The sequence below is a fragment of the Calliopsis andreniformis genome, chromosome 1 (genome assembly GCF_051401765.1).
Source record: "Calliopsis andreniformis isolate RMS-2024a chromosome 1, iyCalAndr_principal, whole genome shotgun sequence".
NCBI classification, from domain to species: Eukaryota; Metazoa; Arthropoda; class Insecta; order Hymenoptera; family Andrenidae; genus Calliopsis; species Calliopsis andreniformis.
This window is the reverse complement of record NC_135062.1, coordinates 6764377-6790682: the sequence shown is the minus strand read 5'-3', so window position 1 is coordinate 6790682 and position 26306 is coordinate 6764377. Positions and strand designations below refer to the sequence as shown.

At 33.8% G+C, this 26306-nt stretch overlaps 5 protein-coding genes and 1 non-coding gene across 10 annotated transcripts; 4 read left to right on the top strand and 2 right to left on the bottom strand.

The window, feature by feature from the left end:
- Nucleotides 1-134: 134 nt before the first annotated feature.
- Nucleotides 135-3327, top strand: Noc1 (Nucleolar complex protein 1). Of its 2 annotated transcripts, XM_076380642.1 has the most exons (5): nt 135-269; nt 342-1454; nt 1544-2162; nt 2234-2650; nt 2730-3327. In XM_076380642.1, the coding sequence occupies exons 2-5, from the start codon at nt 342-344 to the stop codon at nt 3236-3238; spliced, it is 2658 nt and encodes an 885-aa protein (XP_076236757.1). In that variant the 5' UTR covers nt 135-269; the 3' UTR covers nt 3239-3327. The 2 variants fall into 2 exon arrangements, with proteins under 2 accessions (XP_076236757.1, XP_076236747.1); XM_076380632.1 differs by having other exon boundaries at nt 243-1454.
- Nucleotides 3328-3416: 89 nt separating this feature from the next.
- On the bottom strand, nt 3417-5691 carry LOC143180783 (chromobox protein homolog 5). 3 transcript variants are annotated; one of them, XM_076380747.1, is made up of 4 exons: nt 5629-5691; nt 5095-5206; nt 4782-5016; nt 3417-4607 (listed from the first exon to the last, which is right to left on the bottom strand). In XM_076380747.1, the coding sequence occupies exons 2-4, from the start codon at nt 5188-5190 to the stop codon at nt 4381-4383; spliced, it is 558 nt and encodes a 185-aa protein (XP_076236862.1). In that variant the 5' UTR covers nt 5191-5206; nt 5629-5691; the 3' UTR covers nt 3417-4380. The 3 variants fall into 3 exon arrangements, with proteins under 3 accessions (XP_076236862.1, XP_076236878.1, XP_076236870.1); XM_076380763.1 differs by having other exon boundaries at nt 5095-5194; nt 5629-5647; XM_076380755.1 differs by lacking the exon at nt 5629-5691 and adding an exon at nt 5373-5455.
- Nucleotides 5692-6311: 620 nt separating this feature from the next.
- Idh3g (Isocitrate dehydrogenase (NAD(+)) 3 non-catalytic subunit gamma) lies at nt 6312-8522 on the top strand. Of its 2 annotated transcripts, none has more exons than XM_076380668.1 (3): nt 6312-6380; nt 6498-6726; nt 6925-8522. In XM_076380668.1, exons 2-3 carry the CDS (start codon nt 6511-6513, stop codon nt 7861-7863), a joined length of 1155 nt encoding a protein of 384 aa, XP_076236783.1. In that variant the 5' UTR covers nt 6312-6380; nt 6498-6510; the 3' UTR covers nt 7864-8522. The 2 variants fall into 2 exon arrangements, with proteins under 2 accessions (XP_076236783.1, XP_076236786.1); XM_076380671.1 differs by having other exon boundaries at nt 6339-6411.
- Nucleotides 8523-8544: 22 nt separating this feature from the next.
- Nucleotides 8545-11948, bottom strand: LOC143180715 (putative ATP-dependent RNA helicase DDX10). Its single transcript, XM_076380655.1, has 12 exons — nt 11769-11948; nt 11506-11697; nt 11151-11423; nt 10951-11072; nt 10669-10870; nt 10441-10603; nt 10166-10349; nt 9921-10097; nt 9593-9807; nt 9323-9519; nt 8783-9240; nt 8545-8677 (listed from the first exon to the last, which is right to left on the bottom strand). Exons 1-12 carry the CDS (start codon nt 11862-11864, stop codon nt 8545-8547), a joined length of 2412 nt encoding a protein of 803 aa, XP_076236770.1. The 5' UTR covers nt 11865-11948.
- A 1715-nt stretch (nt 11949-13663) lies between these two features.
- Nucleotides 13664-23014, top strand: LOC143182749 (uncharacterized). Its single transcript, XM_076383946.1, has 19 exons — nt 13664-13780; nt 14553-14790; nt 14952-15158; nt 15622-15974; nt 16138-16653; nt 16787-17276; nt 17383-17624; nt 17703-17900; nt 17985-18452; nt 18530-18574; nt 18655-19113; nt 19185-19346; nt 19418-19579; nt 19660-20037; nt 20109-20378; nt 20587-21200; nt 21572-21783; nt 21862-22046; nt 22530-23014. The coding sequence occupies exons 1-19, from the start codon at nt 13664-13666 to the stop codon at nt 22887-22889; spliced, it is 5676 nt and encodes a 1891-aa protein (XP_076240061.1). The 3' UTR covers nt 22890-23014.
- An 837-nt stretch (nt 23015-23851) lies between these two features.
- On the top strand, nt 23852-23924 carry Trnav-uac (transfer RNA valine (anticodon UAC)). Its single transcript has one exon. It is a non-coding gene; the product is annotated as a tRNA-Val (tRNA).
- Nucleotides 23925-26306: the final 2382 nt, after the last annotated feature.

Here is a 26306-nt window from a genome sequence, read left to right as displayed (position 1 = left end):
GATTTTGTTACCTTATGATGAAGCATTTTGTTTGACGACTTAACGTTGATAGAGGGCGGGTATGAAGCACGACATGTTCTCGTGTTTTTGATTGCTTACCAGATCTTTTTCTGTAAACATTATTATTAACCTAAGACAATCAGAATAAGGTGGATAATATTAATTTAAATAACAAATATATTTCTGTTATTTGTAAAATATAATACTTTTCTGTTATATTGTAAGAGAACATTTTTGAATATATCAATGCTTTTAAGGTTAACCACGAGGTAAGGAAATTTAAATCTCTACTAATAATTTAGTAGTACATTTCTATATGAATCTTTTTTATTTTTATGAAGATGAAGAAAGGAGTGAAACAAGAAGCCACCATTGGTGGTCCTTCAAAATGGTATGAAGAATTTTCTAAAAGAGAAGAACCATGTAAACATTCTAAATCTGAAGCAGAAGTATCAAACTTAAAAGCTGAAGCTAAAAAATATTTAGATGCTGAAATTTCTCTTTTCCAATTGAAAGAATCAAAAACTCGTGATTCTGAAAAAACATGGTTGAAAACAGCATTGACACAGGGCACAATATCAGATAAAGTAGCAGCTGCTATTATATTAGTACAAGACAATCCAAAATACAATTTAGCTAGACTTACAATGTTGCTAAATCAAGTACGTTCAACAAAACACAGTCAATGTATTATGACAATAAAGTCTATAAGGGATCTTTTTCTCAATGATCTACTTCATCCTAAATTTAAACTACTCAAATTTGAAGATCAAAATTTAAATGAAATTGACCAAGATAATTCTACAGATACGATAATTAAAACAGATGTATCAAAGAAGAAATTAATGGCTCATTGGTATTTTGAAGATCAGTTACGTGAATCATATGAACATTTTATTGCATCTTTAGCTACTATAGCATCGGATACAGTAGATGCAAACCGTGAAGCAGCAATATCGGTAATGACAGATTTGTTAATAGGAAATGCTGAACAGGAACATAAATTATTGCAATTGATTATAAATAAAATAGGAGATCCAAGCACTAAAGTAGGATCGAAGGTTATATTTTGTATGAATAAATTATTACATGAACATCCAAACATGAAACTCATTGTATTACGAGAAGTTGAGAAGCTACTGTTTAGAAAAAATGTGGCACAACGTACTCAGTACTATGCAATTTGTCTACTAACTCAATTTATATTAAGTAAAGAAGATGAAGAAGTTGCTTCAACTCTTATGGAAGTTTACTTTGCATTTTTTAAAGCTTGTTTAAAGAAAGGTGAACCAGACAGTCGAATGATGGCAGCAATATTAACTGGTGTGAATAGAGCATATCCATTTGCAAAAATGGATTCAAATATATTGAATAATCATATAGATTCTGTATACAAAGTTGTACATATTGGATCTTTTAATGTTTCTTTAAATGCACTTAATTTATTACATCAAGTAAGTTCCTAAATATTATGATTTAGTAAAATATTTAGTAAGATACTGTAAAATATTTTTTTAATTTTATTGTGATGTTATTCATATAGGCCACGGGAAAAGATGAAGCTCAATCAGACAGGTTTTATTCTACTTTTTATAGAAAGTTATTAGACCCACAAATTGGAATAGCAAATAAACGTGCAGTATTTCTTAATTTATTATTTAGAGTTCTCCAACAAGACAAGAAAATACAACGTTTGTATGCATTTATTAAGAGAACTTTACAAATTGCATTATATTTTCCTGCAAACATGTCATGTGCTATTTTATATATAGTATCCAAAATTTTATGGACACATAAAGAATTACTAAACTTATTATTACAACCTCAAATTTGTATTAAAATTGAAAATGATGAAGATTCTGAACCTGTAAATAATTCATTGGATTCAGAAGATGTTAGCGTATGTGAGAAAGACAAAGATTCTTTAGAAGATTCTATTCTACTGACAAATGTTACATCTGAACCTACTGTAAGTGAAAAGATTAAAGCTGAACTTAAAGAAGATGATATAAAACTTGAACCAGATCAGCAGAAAGGATATGATCCTTTTTATCGTAACCCTCTTTATGCTGGAATAACTAAGGGTTTACATACTGAACTGCTAACTTTATCCAAACACTATCACCCAAGTGTTGCATTATTTGCTAGTACTATTCTTGAAGGTACTGTATTTGATTTTTATAAAAATTTACATGAAACATATTCTACATAAAACGTATTTTTATATGTACAGGAAAACCAATCGCTTATACTGGAGATCCTTTAGAAGATTTGAGTTTAATGCGTTTTTTGGATCGGTACGTTTTCAAAAATCCAAAGAAATTGGAAGATAAAAAGGTACAGAAGAAAAATGATCCTTTAGCACAACGTTCAGGATATACACCTAGAGGTGTTAAGTGCATTCCAGTAGATAGTGTTTCATATCTTAATGAAAAAGAAGAACGTATACCTGTTGATGAATTGTTTTTATACCGATATCTAAAAAAGAGGAAAGAATTTAAACATGAAACTAAGAATGAAGATGATGATGATATTGAAAGTGTTAATAGTGAAGAATTTGACAGTATGTTAGATAGATTGACTGATGGTAAAGATTTTGAAGATTTGGACATTGCAGCTGATATTCAAACTAAACCGAAGAAGAAGAAAGGTACGTCCATGTGGTAGTTTTTGTTTCTTTTTTACATGTACTGAAATCAATTTCACAATGTGTCTTATATTTTGTATAGATATTGAAGAAGATGAAGATTTAGATGAAGTCAGAAGCGAGGAAAGTAATGATTTTAATGACTCAGAGGCAGAATTAAATGAAAATAATGATATGGATGAGGAATTCCAAGATTTGAGCGACATTGATTTAGACGTGGATGATGATATGAGCGACATAGACTTTAATGAAGATACTGATGATGAAAATATTACTGACGATAAACCAAATATGAAAAATAAAGAAACAAAACTAAAAGATCAAGGAAAGAATAAGAAACAGAAAAATATGAAAAATGTTGACAGTAACTTATTTGTAGCAGCAGAAAAATTTGCAGAAATGCTTGAAGAACACAGTAAACAAAAAGGTAAACTTGGTGGAACAAATGTATTTAATACTGCAGATGGTGCAAGTTCTAAACAAATTGATTGGGAAATGAAGCGACATCAGAAGCTTAGAGCACCGTTTAATAAAAACAAACGAAAAGGTCCTAAAGTTTTCAAGAAAAATGTAAAAAAGATTAAACGTTAATCACGAAATAAATAATTTTTAAGAAAATTGATTGTATGTAAATAATAAAAACTATTGTACTAAAAAACTAGATACGAACGAATATGTTATCTACTACGTATACTCACGACTGCTTTTCCGTATAACGAAATTTGTTTATCATTATTTCTTAAAATATTGCAAATTAAACAAGAATAAAAAAGATAAAAAAGAATTAGATAATTTATTTGAAATTTCATACAAAATAAACTGCGTATTTGAATATCACTTACACACTAAAAGATGTTTGTGTCCGAATTACTACTAAAAAGCAAACGAATTTATTAAATAAGAACTTATTCTGACATTCAATCACTGTATAAAAGCAAAGAATTTGTAAGAAAAATTTTAATGTTCCAAATTTACCAATTACACATCGCTTCAATTAAAAACTAAAGACAATTTTTCTTCAACACAATTATTTATCCTGTCTGCTATAATATAAATTGTATATCTTACGCGAAAGTACACTTAAAGTTATTTAAAAAGACTGTTACACATTTCAAGTATTCAATAGCTTATTTCCACTTATGTTTCCGTACATACTGTACATTGTCGTGTCCTATTCAAATCAAATACTCAATTTTGCAATTTCTTTAGCAACTGAAATCGTTCATAACTATTAAGCATTAAAAGGATAAGTATAATGTATGAATCATCAAATTAAAAGAAAATACAATTATATTGCAACTAAATTACATCCGAAATACAAATACTTTTGTCGTTATTTTATACTGAAAATACATGTTGAGAACTATATTTATATACAATTTTAAGTTTTGTTTTGTTTTTTAAACTTACGAACATAGGTTTATTAGAAACATTTGTCATCAATTATTATATAGAAAAGTTGAGACAGTTGCAAAAGAAGTTGTAAGTGCACATTTTTACGAAAGTACATTCTAAGAGTAAATACGTTTTTACTAACAACAACACAGGTATGCAATAAGACTTCCTTATTTGTTCAAATATTGTTTGCTATTACTCGCAAAAGGAAACATGTAAGCCATTATTGTGAATTGACCAATTAAACGTTAAATCTTTCAATTTCTGTACACGCTAGCTTTCAGTTATATGCGACAAATTCTAAAGCGTGCTGTATATGTAAACCGAAAGGCAGTACGCTACTCTGCATCAGCTTTCGTTGAACTTTCGTCATCATGAGTAGGACTGTGCCATGTCAATCGTTCTTCATAGAACTTTATTACGATTTGAGGACATTTTTCATTGGCAATTCGCGCAGGAACTAAGTCTGCATCATCTGTTCCTTTCCATTTCATCAAAAACATTAGTTCTCCACTTGAATCTGTTGCACCAATAATTCGTTCTGGTTCCAAATTTCTGTCGAAACCTAAATAAGATAGTTAAAGATAAATTAAATGTACAAGGATTGAGATTATTATTAACTAAGTATATCACTTAACCATTTGCACTCGATTGTCTCTTCTAAGAGGACAAAATGAATGGAAAATAAGAACCACAGAGTGCAAAGGATTAACATATTAATTTTAAAAGCAATAGTTACCTTCAAGTTTCTTTTCCTCTGCCATTTTTTTCTTAGCTTGGGTAGGTGTAGGAGTACTTGAACTCTTTCGTTTCTTTTGCTCTTTGTCTTCATGACGTTTACCAGCTGCAGCAGCTTCTTTCTTTTTACGTTGTTCCTCAAACTGTGCAATTAGATCTGGACAATCTAGATTTTCTTCTGGCTCCCATGTGTTTTCTTCGTTAGAATATCCTTTCCATTTCAGGAAATATTCCACCTACACATAATATATCATTAAATATACAATAAAATAAAATAGATAGTACATGAGTTTTATAAAATGTGCTATTTATACCTTTCCCTTATTTATTCTCCTGTCCAAAACTTTCTCGACACTGTATTCTTCTGCAGCATCAGTATCCGCAGGAGAGGATTCTTTGCCTTTGTTCATTTTGCTTTAAATAATACTACAAATAGATTTCACAGTGTAAATGAACGCACAAAGAGTCAAATTTGTATAGTAAACAAAAATGAATTGTTTGAAAATGTGGGAAAAATTGATCTACTTCTAAACTCATTGATTAAAATAAGTAACTGAATTTATCTGATATGGTTGTATAAGAGAAGACTTACAAACAGTTCTTATTACAGTATCGGGAAAAGGTACCTATACTTAATTATTTCATGCGTAGAAAGCCTCAAAGATGCATCGAGAAATAAAATGAACACAGTGCAAAATGGCGGTACGCCAGCCGGGAAGTAATCAAAATCGTTAATCGTTGAATTTACATGGAAATTCAATAAGAAACAGTTACAGATTATACTATTGATTGTTACGATTACGTTTCTGAACCTTTGACAACAATTAATTTATAATTATAATACTTACTTCGCAGAGAGCTGCAAAACGCTTCACGAAAACACGCAGGAACGACGCGGCGGGCTTTCTGGCGCTATAGTGTTTTATTACCGCCTTGGCGCGCAAGCAACATGTTAGCCAACATGAAACCAGTGAAAATCAGAGAGTCAATTTATTATTTTTTCAAGAAAATTATTATATTCAAGATAAATTAAAGCAAAGATATTTCTATTTCACAGAAAACACAATTATTATCATTTCAGAAATGTTTAAAACAATTTTCAAAGTACAGTAGAATAGTACAAAGTATTTGTTGTAATGACATTTTTTTTTAAAGGTTTTAACGAATCATTTTAAAGTATTTGTACGTTAAACTTTTTTTTTTCAGAAATATTACGCATAAGGAAAAAGCTTGGGATTTTTACGTGGGAATTTTAGTAACTTATTAAAGTACTTTTAAAAATATTAAATTCTCTTGCATAATACGATATAATTTATATGAAACAAAGCATTTATGTATCAATAGCATTGTTAGTTTTTAAATTAATTTTCTACATATATTGTTGAAAAAAAGCTTGAAATATTATGTAAAATTATTTCATATTCACATGAAGAATATTTGACAACATTACATTTTAAACAATAATTTAACATTTTTTATGTCAACGATTTAGATCACCAGATGGCGCTTTATGAAAAATTCTAACGTTAATTTCCCTTCTACCTGTAAAGAGCACAGTTTAAACGGCGCTGAAAATTTGGAGTTGGCAAGGACTTTCAAGGTATTGTTAAAATAGAATTTGCAAAGTAGTAGTATGTATTTAAAAAATCGATCAGTTTTTTCGTATTATTAATCATGTAATCGCATAATTTATTTATATTTTACATGTAATTTATAGACCAACATTTGAAATGGCTGCTCGATCCGTTGCTACATATTTACGACCGAAAAATGTTTTGTCTCAAATTCACCGATGTGCATCATTATCTGCGTTTGAAATACAACACAAAACTCCAACTATCAAAAAGGTGATGCCTATACCGAAGGCACATTATGGTGGACGACACACGGTTACTCTTTTGCCTGGTGCTGGTATTGGCCCAGAATTAATGACCTATGTGAAAGAGGTATAAAAACAATATTTATATTTTTAATTTAAAATATGACCTTTCCGTGTCACGTTCTATGGTGTATTTCTACAGCCTTGTACTGAATATTTTATTATATTTCAGACAAGTTTTTTTGAAACAATAATAAAGATTAGTATAACATATTCTATATGTTATCTTCTATCTTATATAATTTTTTCTTGTGCTTATTTACAGGTTTTCAGCTACGCAGGTGTACCAGTAGATTTTGAGGATGTTGATATTGATCCAAATGCAGATGATAATGTTGATCTAGATTATGCTATTACATCAATTCGTAGAAATGGAGTGGCATTGAAGGGAAACATTGAAACTCGTAGTACAGAAGCTGGTGTTCTTTCTCGAAATGTTGCTCTTCGAAATCAGTTGGATCTTTATGTCAATGTTCTACATTGTGTGTCGTACCCAGGAGTAAATTCACGCCACAAAAACATTGATATTGTTATTGTCAGGCAAAATACAGAAGGAGAGTATGCCATGTTGGAGCATGAAAGTGTCAAAGGTGTTGTAGAAAGTATGAAGGTCATTACAAGTTCCAACTCTGAACGTGTAGCAAGATATGCATTTGAATATGCTAAACGACATGGAAGAAAGAAGGTTACAACAGTTCATAAAGCCAATATAATGAAACTTTCGGATGGATTGTTTTTAGAGATATCAAGGAAGGTTGCCAAAGATTATCCAGAAATTACTCACAATGATATGATTATTGATAATACCTGTATGCAATTGGTCTCTAATCCACATCAGTTTGATATTGTATTAACTACCAATTTGTATGGATCAATTGTATCAAATGTAGTCTGCGGCTTATTAGGTGGTGCTGGATTATTAGCTGGTAAAAACTTTGGTGATCATTATACAATATTTGAACCAGGTACTCGTAATACTGGTACAAGTATTGCTGGAAAGAATGTTGCCAATCCCATTGCAATGTTAAATGCTGCTGTTGATATGTTACGTCATCTTGGGCATAAAAATCATGCCTCTTTAATTCAAAATGCGATTAATAAAACTATCAATCAAGGCGTTCATACTCGTGATCTTGGTGGACAAGCAACGAGCAGAGAAGTTATTGATACCATTATGAAGCACATTAAGACAGCATCTAATTAAGACTGATAAACCATATTTTGTTGACTAATATATTGTAGAGACATACGTACATATTATTGAATTGTGCTTCTTAGCAAGAATATTCCATTGTTCATTGAAGAGTATTATATCATATAAAAAATATAATGTCATTGCGATTAACAGCAGCAATTACATTCAGTAATTTCAAAGAATTCTGTAAAATCATATAAATTGCACAAAGCTATGCAGAATAAGTTTTAAGTAAAATAACAAACTTGATTGATGTAATATAATTAATATTTTATCTAACGTGACAACATCATAAATTATTATCTAAACTTTGTAAAATATACACTGTAAGTATTAGTATTAATATAGACAATTATTCGAAGATTGTAATAATCCTTATAGGAAATACTGAAAACATTTTTTATCTACATCTTATTAAATGGTATTGCCTTCTAATTGAGATTATACTTATACTCGTTCATTAGATCTGTATTAATATTTCGATTTGAGCTAAAAAAAAAAGTTAAGGAATATTTCGTTGTATTTTATTGAGAAATTTTCTAAACATTTTTAATATAGAATGATTTTTTCATACAACGGCGATGTAGATACTAATTTACAATGAATTAATATAATTCTATGCTGTATCATAATAGACATGAAAAAAATTAAAGTCCTCTTTAACAAAACAGTGATAACATATATCTTCGTTCAATTTTGTAAAAGTTGTAGTGCTAGTTCCTCGTCCGCTCTTAAATGTTTGTTGTCTGTATCAGATATTGTTTTCTGTTTCTTTCTAATTTTTTTATATTCTTTTTGCGTTAAGAGTTTTCTTTTTGGAGGCCTGTAAACAATAGATACAATTACCAAAGATCAAAATAATATAAAAAATAAAATAAGTGTATTTTTTTAGATACAATGTGTAAATAGAAATTATTGTAGTGCATACCTATGTATTTTACTCTCCTCTTCATCTTCTGAACTACTATCACATACTTCTTCTGAACCAACATTGGAAACTTCTGAACTAGCATTAGAATCTTCTTCTGAATTAACATTAGAATCTTCTTCTAAGCTAGCATTAGAAACTTCTTCTTCTTCATCTTGTTTACCGTAAATTTTATCTGGATCTGGTAGCCATGCCAAATCTGGGCCACTGTCTTCACTTTCACTAACATCTTCTTGGTTACTTACTTCATCTTTGTTTGCTTTACTTTTGCTAGCTTTTAATTTTCGTTTCTCTTCCTTGTGTTTCTCTTTGATTTTTTCTCTGAAACGTTGTTTATCAAATTTATCTTCTTCACGTAATATTTGTTTAGCTAATTCTATATTTATGCCAGAATCTACTTCAGTTTCATATTTTCTAGCTAATTCAGAGATTTTAACTTTTGTGGGATCTAATACTTCCTAAAAATTAACATATCATAGTTACGTATCATCAATGGTTATATATGCATGTTTGAATTTGATATAAAAAGAAAATAAGAACCTCTCCCTCTTCGTCAAAAGTAGTTTTCTTATTTGGTACTATCTTTTTCCTCAGTATTTTTTTAGCTACTGCAGCCTTTGTAACAGCCTTCTGTTTGCTTGAACTTGGATTCTCTTCTTTACTAGTAATGTCTGGTATATCATCAATGTCTATATTTTTCCTTTTTATAGTCAATATATCATCATCGTCACTATTGTCTATATAAAAAGGGGAAAAAGATTTCATAATATAAAAATATAGTTTTACACGTATTAATATTTATATTCATACCAAATGCAAAATCATTTGTATTTGTTTTTTGAGACTGAATGTTTTGTCTGTAGTCATTATCATCAGAATGACTAGAAATTTCTTCATTTGCATCAGTATACATATTATTTAAAATAGCTTGTTCCTTATTTTCTGTATTTTTATTAGACGATTGTCGTTTTTGGTCCATTCTTTGAAGAAACCGAATTCTTGGAGGTATAGCCAAACCTAAAGATCTAACAATGACATAATTGTAACATAATGAAGTAATATTTCATTAAATATAATTTTAATTGTGATTAATTATTAGATTAATTTAATTGTGATTAAAATTATTTACTTGTATTACCTTGCATATGCATCAGTATTTAATGCATGAACGTTAAAAACTTCCTTGTCTTTCATTAAAAAAATTGATTTTATATATGTTTTAAATGCTCTTTGAGCACTTTCTTTTAACTGTACATCTCGAGCTAATAACGCTTCCATTTTACGTTGTGGGGATTGTAGTTTACTTGGATTGATTCTAGAAAAAATATATATATGTATTGTTATGCAGTTTATATTAAACAATAGAAATTATGATCAGCTTACTTTATCATGTTTATTGGAATTTTACGCTCTATAAGCTTCTCAACCATTTTTTCTTCAGAAGGTAATAAAACTAGTAAAGATTCTCCACCACTCTGAAATCTAGCTGTCCTACCAGCACGATGTATATATGCATTTACATCTTCAGGACAGTCCATTTGTACAACCCAATTAACAGCAGGAAAATCTAAAATATATTTGAATGGTAGACAGTTAACAAAATAAGGAATTTTCGTTTAGAAATTTTTCCTTAAGAAAGTTGTATTTTTTTCCGTTACCTAATCCACGAGCAGCAATGTCAGTTGCAAACAAAACTGCAAATTGTTTTTTACAAAACATTTCATAAATTTCCATTCTTCTAAGCTGATGTAAAGTCCCATAAAGGGCTAACAGGCTTATACCAGGCCTTAAGCGACAAAATACTTCATATACATATTTTACCTATGAATAATGGATATTATTATTTTTGTTATTGCTGTTATGAATTATATTTAAAATAACGATACCTGTTTACAACTTGAGAAAAATACAATGGTCTTTTGTTTTAAATGATTTCGTATAAAGGACCATATCATTGACATTTTATCTTCCACAGTACAAATAACATAACTTTGTTGAAGACCTTCTGGTGTAGTATGTTTAGCATGTTCATGTACAGATATATACATGGGATCTTTTAAACTTAATCTGGCTAAATCTCTTACAGATCTAGTAAAAATGAAAAATGCAAAATATAATAAAATAGAAAATAATAAAAAAATAAGTCAATTGTTTTTAAAAGTACTTACTTTGTTTGAGTTGCAGAAAATAAAAGAGTCTGTCTTTTTGGAGGTAAATTTTCTATAATAGAATTCATAGTTTGTTCAAAGCCCATATCTAAACATCTATCTGCTTCATCTAATACAAGTACCTAACATTTAAAATAGTAATAAATAAATATAAAAATATTTTTTTATTATTATTAGTAGGTACTTGTGTCATTATCTACCTGCATATTTACACAATCAAACAAAGGATTTTCATCCATGTGCTGTAGTAAACGTCCTGGAGTACATATAACAATATTACACTGATCCATGCGTTTCTTTTCAAACTTTAAATCTTTTCCACCAATGATAAGACCCGCAGAGATATCATGATGTTGACCAATTTTACGCAATGTTTCATATATTTGATAAGCAAGTTCTCTGGTTGGTGTAATAATAAGAGCACCAAGTCCATCTAATCTTGTCCATTGCTTACAATATAATATTTCTAAAACCTTGAACAACAGTTTTATCAAGTTATTATACAATGTTATTATATTTTCATGAGCATTAAATAAATTTAATCAATTTTCTTACTGGAACAAGGAATGCCAAAGTCTTTCCACTACCAGTTTTAGCTGCACCCAAAATATCATTCCCACGCAATGCCAATCCAATACTTTGTCTTTGAATGTCTGTCATTTCAGTATAATTATTTTCTGACAAACCTTTCAACGTTCTTGATGACAGTGGAAGATCTGTAAATTTTGTTGCTTTCGTTTCATCAATCTGCAAACATATAATATTCAATCAAAGACAAATTACTCTTTCATGCATTTAAGAAAGACATCAAAACTTACGCTGTCATATTTTGATTGTATCTCTGTGATTATTTTTGTTTCAGGTTGGTGTTTCTTTTTTTTAGTATAAGCTTTAATCTGCTTTTTCTTCGGCATTGTTTACTGTTGTCAAAATAATTGGTCAGAACGTGAGAAATATTAGGTTATGATTATAAAGTGAGAAATGTTAGGTTATAATCTTATGTGCTACAAACCATATGACAAACAGTAGTACAATTGCTAGTAGCGCCATTATATCGAATTTCGATATGTATTGATATGTTTCGATATGTCTATATTTGATTATTATTCTTAGCGGGATCATTTAAACAATGTTTAACAGCAGATACAGTAATACCATCGATGTTCTCCAAATTTCTTGAAATATTCGTAGTAGAATTCGTAGTTACAATGTAAACATTTAGTTTATATTATACCCCTAGGTACACATTTAATTGCAAAATCAATATTTTTGTAAATTTTACAAAATACACTTACTAATATTTACACTAACTGACTTGAATGAAACCTTTCGAAAAAGTATCGAGGACTTCGATTTATTACAGAAATAATATATTCAATTTTTTTCCAAATTTTAAATTTAAACAATGTTTTTCGTTGGAGTTATCAAAATGAAATAATTTTTATCATTTTTCTTAAGAGCTTAAAAATCACTACTGCACATATTGTTTAGAAATTAATCATATTTGTAATAGTAGTGGACAATACAAAGATCGTAATAAGGAAAAATTCTAGTAATCTGTAGTTAATAATTTATAGTAAAATTAATAATTAAAAGAGATATTGTTCTGGATGGATATTAGATCATTCTTTTATCGATAATTACTTTCAAGTCCAAACAATATCTTTGAAATTGAATAAAACAGTCAAAAAGATGGCAGAGAAATATATTAAAATTATAAGCGGATGCCTGTTTGATGGTTTCTGATTCCTAATTTTTTATTATCTCATAAAATGGTGACATAGCAACTGCTATCCTTTTATAACTATTAATAAATTAAGGGTGGAATTGACAAAACAAGATACAACTTTTAATTTATTTTCAAAATTCGTTATATCATTATACGTTATAAACGAGAATTTCTTTTATTTTTATTACAATACTTACGTTAAGTTTGAATTATAATAATACTTTAACATCCATCGCAACGATTAGTGTTCCAATAATAAAATGGTACCTCGCGTTCGCAGAAGAAAAGCGCTTCACACAGCGCATCAACTCGGGAAGTGATTAATTAAAACCTTCACGGTTAAACGATGATGGCATTCGCTCGCGGAACAATTAAAAATAATAAGCTCGCCCCTATCAGTCTGATTTTCATTTCATTTCCTTCACCATACATTCTCTTCCACGTCTTCCACCTTCTAAACCTAAATGACCTTTTAATTTTGATCGAGACGCTTCTACAAAATTTACTCGTCGTAAATTAACACATTTTTACCATCAGGAACAGACTTAGTAAATAAGCACGATAGAATAAAGCCTCTGCAGCCCTAACGCTCACGAAAGTGCTTCTGCTGGAAGAACGTCCCCTATTCCTCGTGTCTTGGAGCACCACGTGTTATCCGAATCAGTGTCAATAGAAGGGACGCGGAATTGTCATTAAAAGACACATGTGTGGAATGTGTGCAAGGCGATGCATTTACCGGGAAGAAGGGCGGGGAGAGGCGCATTAGAAAGGAGGGATCGAAGCAGATGAAGAGGACACGCGTGGGGAGGGTGACTGCATTGAGATCGCTATTACATTCAGATAAGTTTCGCGATTCACGCTAGATCTATCGGATCGTGCGGGTTCGCTGCTGGCGTCCCTCTTGAGGTGAAGAATATTGGGAGAGGTTCGTGTGAAAACCATGATTTGAGGAAAGGGTAGTATGCGGCGGGACCACGTAAAGAAATGGAGAACACTGCGACTGCCTCGCACCATCCACTCCGTTTCAGCGGTGTTATGCTTCTTCCTTGCGCTGGGGTTGCATCTGGCGACAGCAGACATTGCTTTGCAAGACATGGGTGGGTACTGTAAATTTTCACTTACGTTGAAGCGTGAGCTTCAACTTTGTAACTATCCTCTTTGCGTTTCGGTGGACATGTCTTACTGAGAGAATTTAGATTTTACACTTAGTATGCGCGTCATGAATGAAAAATGTAAAGATTGTTTTTATCTGCATTATATTCAAGGCGAACAGTGAACGAAGTAGAGCTAGTTTCTACTTTTGATAAAATACCTGGATGATTCATTAGTAGTGAAGCGGCGGTGTCTAAACGTGTCCAGGAGCAAGTGAATAGCTGCAGCTAATTATTCAGATTTTATTTGAAACCTAACGAAACTGGTGTAAATACTCCAGCCTCCATTTTTCGCATTCACTGTGAATGAATTATCTGTGATGCACATCCGCTGTGAAAAAGTCTAAATTCGTCTTAACTAAATACACACACTATTTATTTTGTGTACAGCTACAGACTATGAAAACTTTGTATAATTGGAAATAAATGAATAGGAGTCTGAGGGTAGTATGTTGAATTAAGAAAAATACTCCTCTGCGTTGACAGTAGACTATTTCTTGGCAATATGCCGCTATTAGTTACTTGTGTGCATGATATTAGATAAAGCATTAGTCGATACAAGGGATTTCTTTTTAGATTCTATGTACGTTTTCGAGAATGGGACCAAGCTAAAACCCAATTGCTCCAAACTGTGCATGCCACTATGTAATAGAAGCTTAGTGTTTGCCGCTAGATGTCTTTTTAAGTGATCTCTATTACATTAATTGAGTCGCTGCCTGTAGCATGCAAAACTGCATGTTCCACTCTGGAAAAGAGGACTTCTTAATGGAACTGGTTTAAGCGTTCCTCGTAATGCGACGAGTTACGTCTCTCGGGTTCAGGGGTTATTGGGTTTCCAGTTGTTCATCGTGCCATCAACGTGTGATCATGCTTGTTTCGTTGCATCAGCTAGTCATATGCTAGATTTCTTTCTTCGAAAAAAGCATGTTACCTTTGCTGCAATCGTTTTATTAAGGGATGGTAATTGTAATACTGTATTCTAACTCGAAACGATAAGAATCTCTTGATGACACTATGTTCTTTTTTCAAATGTTAATGTATCATTAGCTATCTTTTTCTGAGCTTATCGTAGGATTACAAATTTCAACGTTAAAATATGGATGTGTATTTAACAATTACAGAGAGGAACGTCGTGGACTTGGTGGACGGTACTGGGATGCAACAGGAACCTGTTGGGGTGACTGTAACTCAAAATCGTTGTCATAAGACTGACACAACCGCGTTCGAAATCGCTGAGAGTGCATTGCTGACAATTAATACGATTACTTTGTTTCCTAATGGGATACCACGCGATTTTTCCATTTTGGTCGTTGCCAAGCCCAAAATCGGTTGGTGGTTACTTCTAATTGATTTAAATATTCCATAATTATTGACTTCCTGCTTCATATATACTACTAGCTAAAAGTTTAGAATTATTCCTTAATTTTCATTAAAATTATAAAATTATATAGTAGTGTATTTAACTATTTTTAACTATTTTTTAATTGTAATCCTGAAATCAACAATGTTCCACACTAGAACAAATTAATAACAAATAATGAGTAATTTATGTAGTCCTTACTTGCTACAAACTTACACATCATTATCAATGAATTTCTATAACGTAAGAGGTACTGAAAATATCTCATGCATCTATAGCTCTTTTTTATCTTATTAGAGATGACAATTTATAGCAAAAAAGTACTGCACAGGATTTTTACAACATTCAATAAAATAACATAACATAAAATATTAGGCATGGATTGCTCTGCTAAGTAACACGCGTTTTAATCTTAAGTAACACGCATCCAGATAGGCAAACGTCACTTATATCATTAAAAAAATCAGGGTACCCGGCTGCCACACTTTTTGCCGTCTACAGCGACAGTGGAGAGGAACAGTTGGTGTTATCAATGGGCAATGACATCACCCTTTACTATAGCACAAATCCAGATGAGGACGATAAACCAATTTCATTTGGTGTTGATATATCCGATGGAAACTGGCATCGTTTAGGAATCAGTATAAAAGGTGACGCTGTGACACTTATGGTTGATTGTACCAAGCAAGTTACCAAGGAGTTACGCAGAAATATCGACGAAACAATTAGTGTCAGTGGCATTATAATCATTGGCCAACAGCTCGTCGATGGCAATGTGTATTTGGTGAGAGAGAAATGAATTAGTACGGTCTTTACTCGTTATAATTTAGCAATATGTTGTTGACGAGCTATAAGATAATAACTCCGAGAAATCGTGAAAGTAACGACAGATTTATAACGTGTAATAATTTAATATTCAGGAATTCAAGAATAAATCTAATGTTTAGAGATTCAACAAGTTTAATATATTTTTGCAGGGAGGGTTAGAGATGTTGAAGATCGCTCTGATTCCAGACGCAGCTTACGAAATTTGCACAATTTTCGCGCCAGATTGTAAACATGAAACAAGTTATCTATTGGGTCAAAATGGATACCCAAATATACGAAGTAATGACACCACATCACCCAGTAATTACGAGAGTTCGATAAACGCTGGCGTTAGTCTTAGCTCCCCTGGTATAGTCTTTCCACCTAGCAGATCGTATTACGAAACAAACTATGGCAATAGAGATTCATCTAGAAACAATGGCAGATTACATTTTACAACGTCTGGATTAAATTCTTTCCCTAGTAGACAAAACGAAACTTTCAGAAGAGAAGCAGAGGACTATGATGAAGAAAACGAAAGAAATAAGGAAGCATCAGTTGAAAGCAATAGAGACTACAATTTAGTTTATAGACCTACAAATGCGACATATATGACTAACCCAACCATGGAAACGTTTTTTCAAAATCAAAGCAACGTAAGTTGTTCTTATTTCATAGTCAAATATTTTGAGAATCTTTTCTAAGTTTAAGGTAATATATAAGTTATACTTCTTTAATCCACTTAGAAAGTATCTACAATAAATTAAAATATACAATAAATTTGTATAGGTTTTCAGTGACATTAGTGCAATTGAAGTAAAGCAGAATGAAGCAGTTACCCCGGAAACATCTAACGGTGGAAATCAAGAAACTTTAAAGTACGCAGAGTCTGCCGAAGGATCATATTATGGTTCTAGTTACTATAATACTAGAGGTCCACCAGGACCCCGTGGTTTTCCAGGACCACCAGGTGTACCAGGACCACCTGGCAAAAAGGGAGAACCAGGGAGGGATGGGTTGGGTGGTTTGCAAGGCTCTCCTGGTGCACCAGGTAACGTTTTCATAATACCATCGTTGAATTCACAAGGCAATGAAAAAGGGCCAGACAGTCAGGCAGACATGCTGAGACAAATGTTGTCACAACATATGATGGCTATGAGAGGTGCCGAAGGACCCATGGGCCTGACGGGTATCCCAGGTCCAGAGGGACCACCTGGGCCTCAGGGTCAGAAAGGAGAACCTGGTGAAGTTGGCGAACCTGGACCTCGTGGTGAACGGGGTCAGTTTTACGAAATATGTTTTTATTAAAAGATGGAAACTATTTAAAATTCTAATGTCGAGTTTGCTTAAGTAAAACTAAAGGTAAATTTCATTAACTAATTTAGGAATTCCTGGAAACACTGGCAGAGAAGGTAGACGAGGTCGACCTGGAAGAGATGGTGAAAGAGGTATGAGTGGATTACCTGGAATGAAAGGAGAACAAGGTATACCTGGTTTGCCAGGACTTCCGGGTGACAAGGGAGAAAGAGGTGCTCCAGGAGCCACTGGAGAACCAGGTTTACCGGGGCACGAAGGGATGCAAGGAGACGATGGTCCTCCAGGTTTACCAGGTTTACCTGGGGAAATGGTAACAGATATAATACTAAATACAAATGTAATACTTATAAATAGCGATAAAGCTATATAACGTTAGAAAACATTTTAGGGCCCCAGAGGATTCATAGGACCTCGAGGGTTTCCTGGATTGCCTGGAAACCCTGGTATTCCTGGAAGTGAAGGACCACCTGGAGTAAAAGGCAACACTGGTCCAACAGGTGCTTCAGGTTCACCAGGACCGCCAGGGCCAGTGGGGCCTGTCGGACCACCTGGGCCTCAGGGTCTTTTGGGTCCCACTGGGTTAGTTGTAAGTTTCAACTATTTTTCCCATATAAATCTTATTTAATAAAATAATGTTTCTACAAAAATAGCTGATAAATAATACCATTAGGGACCACAAGGCAAGCCTGGAATTCCAGGTCTTCCAGGAGCGGATGGATCGCCTGGTCATCCTGGAAATCCAGGAGTACCTGGAATGAAAGGCGAACAAGGGCCACAGGGACCACAGGGGCCAATCGGTTTCCCAGGAGTTCGTGGTGTGAAAGGTGATGAAGGCAAGCGCGGATCACCTGGAGAACGCGGCGAGAAGGGAGAAAGAGGCCTAGAAGGAGACAAAGGCGATGCAGGTGCTAAGGGAGAACCTGGACTAACAGGACCGCAAGGAATTCCTGGTTTGGAAGGTCTAGAGGGACCAAAAGGGTTTGAAGGTCCACGAGGTGAAACCGGGCCTGCTGGTTCTCCTGGTGGAAAGGGTAAAATTGGGCCACCGGGTTTCATTGGATATCCTGGAGGACCTGGTGAAAAAGGTGACAAAGGTCAGACAGGAAGACAAGGTCCTGGTGGTGATAAAGGAGAAAGGGTACTAATTAAAAGTTTATCTAAAAAATGATTTTCTATTAGAATAATCCTGTGAAGTATATAACTTTTTTATTTTAGGGAAATAACGGAGCACAAGGAGAACGTGGTGAACCAGGGCCTAGAGTAAGCAAAGAAATATGAAATAAAAATCAGAGTAGTTGGATTAGTACCTGCTGATACATATTAGATGATTTTGTGCAAAGGGTTTCAGAGGTGCTCGTGGAAGACGTGGTGCAGAAGGATTACCTGGCCCAAAGGGCGATACTGGACAGCCTGGGCCTCCAGGATTACAAGGAGAACTAGGACCTCCCGGTGTAGAAGGTCCCCGTGGGTTTGTAGGGCCTCCAGGACAAGCCGGTCTCGATGGAAAAGATGGAATACCTGGTCCACCTGGAGAACGTGGACCTGCTGGCGATTCAGGACCACCAGGGCCACCAGGATCTCCTGGTGTCATAGGCCCACAGGGTCCAGCTGGTGAACCTGGCCAACCCGGCGAACCTGGGAGTCCAGGAAGTCCTGGACTTTCTGGAGAAACAGGCCCTCCCGGTGAGCAAGGAAAAGAAGGAGCACCTGGACCTCCTGGTTTACCAGGAAAGGATGGTCCACCTGGTCCAGGTGGTTTGCCAGGGTTTCCTGGAGAACGAGGATTGAGTGGCCTACCGGTTTGTTAATTTTTTATATACAGTTATAGTTAGATTATATTTGAAAATATCATTTTGTTTTTTCAATAAAGGGAATGCCAGGATCAAAAGGAGAAATAGGACAGATGGGACCTCAAGGTCCACCGGGTGATAAAGGAGCTCAAGGGGAATCCGGAAAGGACGGTGAAATTGGGCCTCCAGGAAGTCAAGGACCGAAAGGACCACCAGGACCAGTTGGTCTAAAGGGTGATATGGTAATTATGTATGGAGCGAAACGAACTGAATGAGCATAAAAATATATTTACAGTATATCTTGATCTACTAGGGGGAACCTGGACCAGCAGGACCTGTCGGACGAGATGGCTTACCAGGACAACGAGGACTGCCAGGACCTCCAGGTCCTGTTGGAGTTCCAGGGGAAGATGGCGATAAGGGAGATATTGGACCACCTGGAGAGAAAGGGTTTAAAGGATTTCGGGGAGAAACTGTGTGTAGAAATTAAGTAAAATTATATTTTAGTAAAATAAAGAGTGTTTTATATTTATAGATTACTTTTACTTTTTACAGGGTCCTTCTGGGTCACCTGGCATTCAAGGACTTCGAGGTGAACCAGGTGCAATTGGTCTACCTGGTGAAAAAGGTCCACCTGGTGAAATTGGACGACAAGGTCCTAAAGGCGAAGATGGTCCTGTTGGCTCGCCAGGTCCTCCTGGTCCTGTAGGATCACAAGGGTTACCTGGATCGCCTGGGATAAAAGGAGAAGTTGGAGATACAGGTGCAGTTGGTCCTGTGGGACCAGCAGGAAGCCCAGGAGAACAAGGCCCAAGAGGACCTAAGGGCTCTGAAGGTTTGCAAGGTTCTCCAGGACCAGAAGGCCGTCAAGGAGAAAAGGGAGAGAGTGGAATGCCAGGACTTCCGGGTGCAGCTGGACCTGAAGGAAAACCTGTAAAAGAATTTATGAATTTTACAAAATAATAGATAATTAATCCATGTTATAACATACCTATATGTTGCAGGGTGAAAGAGGACTTCCAGGTCCAAAAGGCGAAGAAGGTAAAAGTGGACCAGCAGGACCACCTGGTAGCCGTGGAATAAGTGGTCCAGAAGGACCCAAAGGCAATGTAGGACCACCAGGTTTCCCTGGACCTCCTGGAGAACCGGGCTCAGTAGGCCCAAAAGGAGACCCCGGGAAAGATGGCGACGACGGCAAACCTGGTGATCCAGGATCACCAGGAGAAATTGGTCCTCCAGGAAAAGAGGGGTTGCCTGGTGCACCAGGAAAGCAGGTACAGAATTAAAAAATATGTGTATTGTGTGATTGAAAGTTGTTTAAGACTGTAAAAAATTTAGGACATAGTATTTATGATAAATTATTTTTTTAAACGATTTTGCGCTTTCTAGAAGAAAATACTTTCTATTACCGATAGGGACAATATTTTTTCGAGGAAAGTCATATTGTAAAACTACTACTTAATTCATTGATACATCGTTTAGGGCCCAGAAGGTCCAGCAGGAGTGCAAGGAAGTCCAGGCATGCCAGGAGAGAAAGGAAATACGGGTCTACCCGGAGCGCCAGGGCCTCAAGGTCCTACAGGGCCTGAAGGCCTACCAGGACCACCAGGCTTACCAGGTGTAAGAGGTCTTCCAGGGCTTGCAGGCGAAAATGGTCCACCTGGAATGTCAGGAGCGGTTGGTCTTCCTGGAAAAGTTGGACCAGTTGGACCAAAAGGCCCTAAGGGTGAAAGAGGTAAAAGAGGACTCAAAGGACATCGTGGCGAATTGGGCCACGTTGGGTTAAAAGGTGAACAAGGTGAAAAAGGAGAACAAGGGGCACGAGGAGCTCTGGGACTCGAAGGGCCCAAAGGAAATCAAGGACCTCCAGGATTGACTGGACCCAAAGGGAATGATGGCCCACCAGGACTTCCTGGGATGGAGGGTCCACCTGGACCTAAAGGAAGTGCTGGGAATGATGGACCAAAAGGCGAAATGGGTCTTCCTGGGCCTCCTGGACCTCCTGGTCCACCAGCAGAGCAACCAATGATTCCTCCAGAATTGTTATTCACGAGGGAGCAATTATTGAGAAGAAAACGCGATATTTCAGAGGAAATGTAAGAAATATTTATTGTTTTAAAGATGTGTGAACTATAATTGAAGTTAAATAATGAATAACAAGCGAGAATTAGGTCCAGACTTAATATATTTCTGTAAGGAATAACAGTATATTTGAATAATTTACAATTAGATGACATATTAAAATTATTCTCATTGTTATAAAATCCACTGTTTAATTCTTTTTAATTGTGTGTTTAGGAGAGGATTTAGTAGCATTATTTGAATGAATAATGAAAAATTATTCACTTAGTGAAGTGAATATTCACAAATGAAGGATAATTATTGATTGTTTCAATGTATTTATTAACATGAATACTAATAAGCGTCATTCTTACTAGCAGTACTATGTTATAATAAATTTTTACAGAGATGAGCAGGATGAGAAAGATACAAATTCTGAAAATGCAGACCCTAATAAACATATCGAGGAGGAATTGGGACCCAAATTTTTGGACATGTACAGTTCGATATACACCATGAGACAGGAACTGGATCGGATACGTAAACCAATCGGGAGCAGAGAAAATCCTGTAAAGACTTGCAAGGATTTGTTTTATGGACATCCACGTTTTAACGATGGTTAATATTTATAATATCTTCTAAGACACTGAGTAAATACTAACAATATGACAACTTATGAAGCTGTGTGAAAAATAGGCTGGTACTGGATCGATCCAAACTTAGGAATGGCTGACGATGCTGTCTATGTGTATTGCAATATGACGAATGGGGGTGAAACCTGCGTACATCCTGACATTCATACGAGCCAAATGCCAAACATACCATGGAGGAAGGAAAACAATAAAACAGATTGGTATTCGAATCTGCGCGGAGGGTTTAAAGTGAGTTTAAACATTTGATTTAGATATTTGAAAATGATAGTTTTTTAGAAATTGTATCAGGCGATATGTAATCTATTAATTTTGCAATAATTTTTTATTCTATTCTCATTAGTTACTATAAAATTGCAAAATAATTGGTTAGAGCGATTTTACGTACGGTAGTATGTTAAGAAAAATTCAATCTATAATAAATGAATAATTTATAATCTGTTATTTAAAATTCAGTCATCCAGTATTAGAAATTTTAATTTTTAAGATTCTAATGACTAAATGACTAATGTTCATTAAACAAAAAATGTTTTTTTCGTCGCTATTCTTTATCATTTGATCAATTGGTTTATCTTCTGTAACTTTCTAAGTTAAGAAAACCTTTCTAAATTTCACAAAACTGAATTGCACGTAAATTATACTAATAAATTATAATAATAATAAAAAAAGCCTTAAAACATTATAATCTTTATTGTTAAATATTTGTATTTTCAGATTACATATGAATCTATTGGTGTCGTACAATTAAATTTCTTGCGTCTGTTAAGTGAAGAGGCTTATCAGAACTTCACTTACACTTGTATCAATAGCGTTGCGTGGCACGATGCTGTGAGTGACAATTACAATTCCTCAGTACGATTGCTCGGCGCAAACGAAGACGAATTCTCATATAACACTTTTAAGCCACAAATCTTAACTGATGGATGTAAAGCGCGCAAGAGCAAAGGAGAAACCGTCTTCTTGGTTCAGACCAAGAAATTAGAACAATTACCACTGGAAGATTTCTATCCAATTGACTATGGTTTACCGCATCAGGCGTTCGGTTTTACATGTGGCCCTATTTGTTTCAAATAAATTAAGTCATTAATTTTCCATTGGCAAGACTGAAACACAACTGTACATTTACTGTCTTCCATTAGTTTTTTTTTCTATTGCAATATGTAATAGATATTGAGATAAATAAGTAAGTTGTGCGTAAGTTGTAATTGAATTAAATTTATTGTTATGTACGTATCGTTTTGTTAAGGCACACAATAGTGAGAGTATTAAATTTTGTTCTATTAGAGAAATAATATTATTCAAAACTTAAGTAAAATGTAAGAGGTGCAACATAAAGTAGATACTATTATTTATACAAAATAAGATTAAGATTGTAATCAATATCACTGCCTCTAACGTGTGATGTATGTGTATTCTGTACAGGCCGAATTTTTTAATATGTTTATAAATAAAATGCATTGATGAAATCGATATTGTTTAAATTTATAACCAGGACTTTCATTTATTAAGTACTTACGCTTTACTAACACGTAATTACAAGAACTTACATGTTATTCATATTATAAATAAAATAGTACTTAAACACTTGTACTTTTAAATATGTCAGTAAATTGTAAATAATATCTATTCTACTAGAGCTATTGAAATGATAAAAACGACCGATGCAGTCATTTACTATGTAAGATTTATTTTTCACGAATGCTCTATTTATTTCCAATTGAAATTCTATTAATAATATCAACAATTTCTATATACGCAATTATTGACAATTTTTTTGAAAACAACACTGTAAAGTTCTGCAACAAGTTTCGTTATCTTAAATTGCTATGTACCGTATAGTTACACAGTATCTAATCAAAGTTGGTAATGTACGTTTTTAACTATATGCAAGTGCTTAAGTTTATTTTATATTTGAAACAGAAATTAAATCAACTGTTATATTTTAATTTATTACTTAAAATTAACTAAATAATACATGTTAACAAAAAGTAAATATTATTTCAGGAAATATAATTTGTAAAGAAAAGTTACCAGCGGGTTCCGTGGTGTAGCGGTTATCACGTCTGCTTTACACGCAGAAGGTCGCCAGTTCGATCCCGGCCGGAACCACATTTACTTTTTACTTCTAATAGCTCCATTTTATGGTTAATTATTTCTTGTATATTGTATAGTTGCTTTTCTATCACTACAAATAAAGAAATGAAAAAAATTCATTCTATATACATTTACGCTTCTACAGTTATGATACGGATTTCATATAATACACGAAAATTTATTTCTTTTTAGCTCCGAATATGTTACGAACTATTATTAAATGAGTTTATGTATTTATTTCATATTATTCAATAATCATACTGTAATAACGATCTTTATTATAATTGAATTGTAATTAATACGATTTTGAGACAGTAGATATGAGTTTTTATGGAAAAATAAAGCGAATATGTGAAATAAGATTTTCTTACGAAATTGCCATATGAATTTAAAATATTTTTTTAATGCAGAATATACAAGAAACTCTACTAATAATCATTAATCTTACAGATTATTTACCTGTCTTATATTTTATTCACCTTTTCTCAACAAAAGAATGTGAATTAACTTGTCAATCGACACCCACGACGAAAGAAGCTCCACAGAATTGCGGACGGCTGCATGAGCAACAATCGATTCGCATCTTGGAGGCGTTGAAAGTGAGAAACGATTCAGGAGCAAGAGGGATCGAAGGAATTCGCTGGAATGGCGTTATATGCGTGGGCGTACCGTGAGAAAGGGCAGATGCTATCTTGTCGCAGCGGTCGCCGATTCACACTTCCCGCTCGTTCTTTTCTGGTGACAAGAAAACCAGAGTGATGGTACAGGGCCGCTTTTAACGCGATCCTCTTCATCTCGGTTGAACCTTCGACACCAGAGGATTAAATGGGCGGTGATAATTTTCGACATATTTCCAAAACATCTTCACGGAGCAATTTACTGTCGTTCTTAATCTATATATATTTTTATTATCTATATATAATGTTCTATAAAATGTCAATGAAAATTTGTCCATCTATGCACCTTAGCTTTAAAAAAGATATCAAGATAATGCTACCTGTACCCATATTTTATACTATTAATTATACTTTAAATAAACATCAGAATAATATTCAATTTTATTTTATTTCATTATAATTCTTGTTATACTGAATGAAGTGTTCTAAATTCAAAAGATGACAGATAAATTCGACATATTTCCAAAACATCTTCACGGAGTATCTTACTGTCGTTCTTAATCTATATATATTTTTATCATCTATATATAATATTCTATAAAATGTCAATGAAAATTTTTCCATATATACGCCTTAGCTTTAAAAAAAATATCAAGATAATGCTAGCTGTACCCATATTTTATACTATTAATTATACTTTAAATAAACATCAGAATAATATTCAATTTTATCTTATTTCATTATGATTTTTGTTATACTGAATGAACTGTTCCAAATTCAAAAGATGAAGATTATATAGCCCTGTACTGTAGAAATAAAAATGTTCGCCATTGACTAACATTTTTTGGAAAAGAAAACAGATTAAGATTTTTAGATGTGTTTTGTAAGATCTACTTTCTACTCACAATAAAGTATATGGGGAATGCGGAGGGTGAACGAAAGCCGAGTTCTTTTGAAACGGAGCCGTCCCTGTCCTCGAGCGCTCGACTAAGAAGTGGTGTGAGGGATAAAAGGTTTCCTTGTTTAACAAAATATCGTCTCCGAGCCATTAGCCCGAGCGTTACCACTTCAACGCGATTTTCTGCTCCTGCCACGTCGAGTAGGTGCCTCAGAATCTGCGGATCCTTCGACCTATCAAGTGCAGACTGCTTGCTTTTCCCCAAGGGAATCACGACGAAGCGGTTGAAATTAATTTTTCCAACCTACTTACTTACTATTTTCTTCGAGTTGTGTACTGTGTTGCCACTCTTTACTTATACTCTTTTTACGTTTTAGGATCTAACTTAATTTTAGAATATTTTTTGGCTATGCGTATGATGAATAGGTTTCTAACAATAACAGGAGCAAGTATGGAAACAAAAGCTTATTGATGCATATTGTACTAAGATATTTGAATTTTTTCAAACGAAGTTGAGGCGTTGAGTGTGGTGAGAGCGAACTCGATAATTTCAAAAATATTTATTATTTTTATTGACTCTTATAGAAAATAAATAAAAAGCGTTTTTCTCGAAATACTGTTTTGTTGAGTTCACCCTACCACGAACAACGTTTCAATTAGACAATAACTTTGATTATACCATATGTTGTTAATGATTCTTTATTGAACGAATTGTAACTTGCCATATTTTTTATGTTCCTGATTGTCTAAATGAAAGAGTTTAAATTATTAAAATGCATGGGAACTGAATAAATAAAGAATGTGAAGAATGACGCCGTTTTTAAGCGGATATATTCATTTTTTGTAAAAACCTTTTTATCGTCATGCTTAGAAAAATAAATT

Bases quoted from the DNA above. Each gene is read 5' to 3' on its own strand.
- Noc1 (XM_076380632.1), top strand. From the start codon at position 336: ATGAAGATGAAGAAAGGAGTGAAACAAGAAGCCACCATTGGTGGTCCT. The intron at 1,455-1,543 runs GTAAGTTCCTAA...TTATTCATATAG, and splicing joins CACTTAATTTATTACATCAA to GCCACGGGAAAAGATGAAGC. The intron at 2,163-2,233 runs GTACTGTATTTG...TTATATGTACAG, and splicing joins TGCTAGTACTATTCTTGAAG to GAAAACCAATCGCTTATACT.
- LOC143180783 (XM_076380747.1), bottom strand. From the start codon at position 5,190: ATGAACAAAGGCAAAGAATCCTCTCCTGCGGATACTGATGCTGCAGAA. The intron at 5,017-5,094 runs GTATAAATAGCA...TATTATGTGTAG, and splicing joins GGAGAATAAATAAGGGAAAG to GTGGAATATTTCCTGAAATG. The intron at 4,608-4,781 runs GTAACTATTGCT...TATCTTATTTAG, and splicing joins AGAGGAAAAGAAACTTGAAG to GTTTCGACAGAAATTTGGAA.
- Idh3g (XM_076380668.1), top strand. From the start codon at position 6,511: ATGGCTGCTCGATCCGTTGCTACATATTTACGACCGAAAAATGTTTTG. The intron at 6,727-6,924 runs GTATAAAAACAA...GCTTATTTACAG, and splicing joins TAATGACCTATGTGAAAGAG to GTTTTCAGCTACGCAGGTGT.
- LOC143180715 (XM_076380655.1), bottom strand. From the start codon at position 11,864: ATGCCGAAGAAAAAGCAGATTAAAGCTTATACTAAAAAAAAGAAACAC. The intron at 11,424-11,505 runs GTAAGAAAATTG...CTGTTGTTCAAG, and splicing joins CTTTGGCATTCCTTGTTCCA to GTTTTAGAAATATTATATTG. The intron at 10,871-10,950 runs GTAAGTACTTTT...CATTTTTACTAG, and splicing joins TTTTCTGCAACTCAAACAAA to ATCTGTAAGAGATTTAGCCA.
- LOC143182749 (XM_076383946.1), top strand. From the start codon at position 13,664: ATGGAGAACACTGCGACTGCCTCGCACCATCCACTCCGTTTCAGCGGT. The intron at 15,159-15,621 runs GTTGGTGGTTAC...ACACGCATCCAG, and splicing joins CGTTGCCAAGCCCAAAATCG to ATAGGCAAACGTCACTTATA. The intron at 19,347-19,417 runs GTAATTATGTAT...TTGATCTACTAG, and splicing joins TTGGTCTAAAGGGTGATATG to GGGGAACCTGGACCAGCAGG.